At 44.4% G+C, this 4354-nt stretch overlaps 1 protein-coding gene across 1 annotated transcript in view; it reads right to left on the bottom strand.

Moving 5' to 3' along the window:
- dnaaf11 (dynein axonemal assembly factor 11) overlaps positions 1 to 4354 on the bottom strand; it is a gene marked incomplete at its 5' end in the record, with an annotated part of 11266 nt that overhangs the window by 3812 nt on the left and 3100 nt on the right. Inside the window, one exon of the mRNA XM_031877172.1 lies at positions 3664 to 3785. Within this exon, the coding sequence (XP_031733032.1) occupies positions 3664 to 3785 (122 nt within the window). The remainder of the gene's footprint in view (positions 1 to 3663; positions 3786 to 4354) is intronic.

Below are 4354 nucleotides of genomic sequence, written 5' to 3'. Positions count from 1 at the left end.
GATAGATAGATAGATAGATAGATAGATAGATAGATAGATAGATAGATGTATACTTTATTCATCCCCAGGGGGAAATTTGTTGATTATCAGTTAACAGTAAAATAAATCTTGTTTTGTCCGACCAACAGTCCAAAACCCAAAGATGTTCAGATTACTGTGATATAAAAGCAAGAACAGAAGAATCTTCACGTTGGAGATGGAATCAGATGAACCTGATGGAGAAATGTATTAATTGACTCACTAATCATTGCATCTGTGCTGCAAACCATTGGCTTACAAACTACACTAACTAACTTACTTACATGTTCCCTTTAATTACACATCGTCCCTTTGAAGCAGATTAAGTCATTGGGTGACTACAGACCCTCCAACATTCTGAATTAGTTATCTCGTTAGTTGACCTTAAGGTCGTTCCATTGACAAATCCTCAGTTTGAAATACTGGAATCTAAAATAACGTGGGGGGGGGGGTCCTGCAGTGATCGAGTCGATGTCGGCTGCAGTAACAACATCAGCAGGTTCTGTTCAGTGTCTGAAGCCACCGATCCACACGGGGTTAGGTTTAGAAGTGAGTAGAGAGACGGTCTAGTTTCTCTGCCGGCAGACAGAGGACAGGAGGACAGAACACATGAGGACAGGAGGACAGAAGACATGAGGACAGAGGACAGGAGGACAGGAGGACAGAAGACATGAGGACAGGAGGACATGAGGACAGGAGGACAGAAGACATGAGGACAGAGGACAGGAGGACAGAAGACATGAGGACAGAAGGACAGAGGACAGGAGGACAGAAGACATGAGGACAGGAGGACAGAAGACATGAGGACAGAGGACAGGAGGACAGAAGATATGAGGACATGAGGACAGAGGACATGAGGACAGGAGGATAGGAGGACAGAAGACATGAGGATAGGAGGACATGAGGACAGGAGGACATGAGGACAGAAGACAGGAGGACAGAGGACAGGAGGATAGGACAGAAGACATGAGGACAGGAGGACATGAGGACAGGAGGACATGAGGACAGAAGGACATGAGGACAGGAGGACATGAGGACAGAAGACATGAGGACATGAGGACAGAAGGACATGAGGACAGAAGGACATGAGGACAGGAGGACATGAGGACAGGAGGACATGAGGACAGAAGACATGAGGACAGGAGGACAGGAGGACATGAGGACAGGAGGACATGAGGACAAGAGGATAGGAGGACAGAAGACATGAGGACAGAGGACATGAGGACATGAGGACAGGAGGACATGAGGACAGAAGACATGAGGACAGGAGGACAGAGGACAGGAGGACAGGAGGAATGATTGACAGAATCTGATAAGTACTGATAAGATCAGCTCCTTGCAGTAATACAATCCTGAGTACCGTCAATCTGACGCACTGTTCCTTTAAGGATAGTTCAGGTTTATTACGACCTTGTTTTTGTAGTTTTTCCGCCATCATTTCTATCAGTTAAAACTACATTTAGTAATAGACGAGGTCTGGAAACACAGTGGCGTTAATAAGCAGAAACATTTAGACAATTAATCAACAAGTTGATGGACGGAGAATTAACTTTATTGTGATAGTTGATTAATTGATTTATTCTTTTATCAAGCGAGATATTGTGTCTGAAATACGAGAATTTAAAGTTTAAAAGCATTGCAAGAGTTCATATTTCCAGATCATTTATACGAAGTGATCACATTAATACAGAGCAGCAAATCTAATCTCTTCAGGCTTCAGACTCGTTTGTCGTTTCTGATATTTTATAAACTTGATGATTAATTACTTTCATGCAAGAAGAATAAAACAGATTTATTGATAGTTTGAAGTTCTTTGGTTTTAAACATGGAGCTGCTCAGTTCCTGTGGATCACAGCGCTGCAGGAACTATATACAGTTGACCTCTGACCTTTTAAAGAACACATGGGAGATGAGCTGCTGTGTTTTAAATAACGTTTCATGATCCAACTCTCACACTGCCCGGCCTTGTGTCATCAAGTAAATACCCCGATCATGCCCCTCAGATCCAGAGGCTGAATATAGAATGTTATGTTGGTGAGCCTGGGGTCAGAGGTCGCCCTTAATCACGTCCAAACGATGCAATAACTCGGCGGCCGGCGGGGCGCCGCTCACCCGTCACCTTGCCGTGGAGCAGAGAGCAGCTCAGCATCTTTATCCGTGTGTTTCATTTGAGGGTACGAGCATTGAACCGGTGGCTCTTCGCTGTGTTCGATGGGCTGAAGGACGAGAAGCGGCTGCTGCCTCATGAAATGGTAATGAGGACGATGATGACGATGATGATGATAGTGTGGTGAAGAGCCCGTCTCCAGGCAAGGAGAGGGAACACAGCTCTGTGGACTGATGTCATGTCACCGAGAGGTGAAGCTGCTCTGAGCTGTAAATATTCTATCTTGTTGAGTCGTTAAATCTCGCTTTTAAAAGGCAAAAGTTGGGAAATAAACGATGTCCTATATGACCGAGTAGTTTTAATGATTTTAAACGCACCCGTACGAGCAAAGAGGAGCGCCAAAAGGACTGGAATCTTCTTCACCAACAACGTTAACAATCACCTCAACCCGTCTGTGGTGCTTGGCGGGATAATTCATTTGTTATCAATAAAACTTTGTGGCTGTATATTAAGTTAATGAAGCTTTTAGGGTACATCATCTGAGAACCACGAATGTCTGGACACGACAATCCACTCAGCTGAAACACAGCTTTAAAAACCATCAGCGGTAATCCTGACAACACTCAACGACACTGGTTTGGTGCAGTGAGGCCACTTTCTTGTGGCTTATTCTCCTTTTACCCCTTTGTGTGACTCCGATCGGATCAGTTTTGCTGCTTTTCTTTAACCACATAGATAAGAGACCCGGGACCTGAATGCAACGATTAGTTTCAGCTGTGAACAAGAATGTAAAGAATACCAGATAACAATTGAAGCAGAATTACCCCGTAGATCTGATACTGGGACCCAGATCCCTCACTGGGATACGGGTCACATTCAAGAATAGATATGAAGCCTCATCCCCAAAAAAATCAATCCCAGCAGCGAAGCCTGGAGGCCTGAAGCTGAGCGTCTCTCACTGTGTGAGTCTCAGCTCTGGTCAAGGTTATCAGTGGCCAGCGTTCAGAGCGCTACCATCAACACGGGTACTCAGATATTCATGCAGAGCGTTTAATATACAACAGCATCTGTAATTAGGACAACAGGGACCTGATAAGCCGGAGGACTCGAGGCCAAACAAAGACCAGCGGCTCGGCTAACCCGAGACCAACACACACATCCGGCTGTCTGCTGGTCGCTCGTTATGCCTCAATAATATCACAAACTATTTTTATCTACTTATAATCACCAGAAATAGTTTAACTTTACAGCTTTAGATTGTTTAATAGGAAGACATATCTTATTATAGGTTTAAGTTTTTGTCAGTTTTTCTTGTTATATATTTTTTATAAATGCTTGCTTTCATTGTACTATAACAGTATAAAGACAATGAAATGAGGACTAAAAGAAACCATACGAGAGAAGAGACTTGACTAACATCATTACAGGCCTGGAATGAGATTAGAGAGCTGTGCATGAGGGTTGATGAAGTCAACATGTTAATTGTCCTCCCTGTCCACACATTATAAGGACGTCTGTGTCGTCAGGTTTATCTTTACCGTTTACTGTCCCAAGGCAAGCTGCTGCTGCTGCTGCTGCTGCTGCTGCTGCTGCTGCGTCGGGTTTGACTTCCTCCGGGCGGACGTGCGACGGTCTTCGTCACTTTGATTTCACCTTCAGTCTAAACAGACACATAAGAGGAGAACACATGTTTTTCACTCTCTGCTCTTAAACGTTCACCTGTATCGGAGGCCATGTGGAGGATTAATGGCAGCAGCTCTGACTCTGCAGCATCAGCACCTAAGTTCATCCGCTAAGCTGAAATGTAACGGCGTTAATGAGATCTTTAACGTTTTCCTTCAAAGAAAATCATCAAGTTTTGGTTCTTATTTCATTACGCGATATTTCTTTCATGACGTCCCCTTACAGGATGCTGTTGGACAGATGCCACAGATGTCCCCAGCTGGACTCAAACCAGGCTTGGTTGATGGTCTGTGATGGTCTGAAAGTGATCTGGCTGTTTTGAGAGGTTTTCTAAAGGGACCCACTTCAGTCCACAGGGACCAACAGAATCAACACGAAACATGAAAGTTCCTCGTAGAAGCTTTAAGTAACGCCACGTCCTATTATTTTAACCGATCTAAGTAGTTGCGTTGCCTTAGAAGTAGAGGGGCTTGTAAACTGATCGCACTCTGTGACGCGTGTAGCTGTACGTACTCTGTGACGCGTAGCTGTACGTACTCTGTGACG

Source organism: Anarrhichthys ocellatus, unplaced genomic scaffold (genome assembly GCF_004355925.1).
Source record: "Anarrhichthys ocellatus isolate YVR2014 unplaced genomic scaffold, GSC_Weel_1.0 scaffold128, whole genome shotgun sequence".
NCBI classification, from domain to species: domain Eukaryota; kingdom Metazoa; phylum Chordata; class Actinopteri; order Perciformes; family Anarhichadidae; genus Anarrhichthys; species Anarrhichthys ocellatus.
Note: the sequence above shows the minus strand (reverse complement) of the source record. Positions and strands in the feature narration are given on the sequence as shown.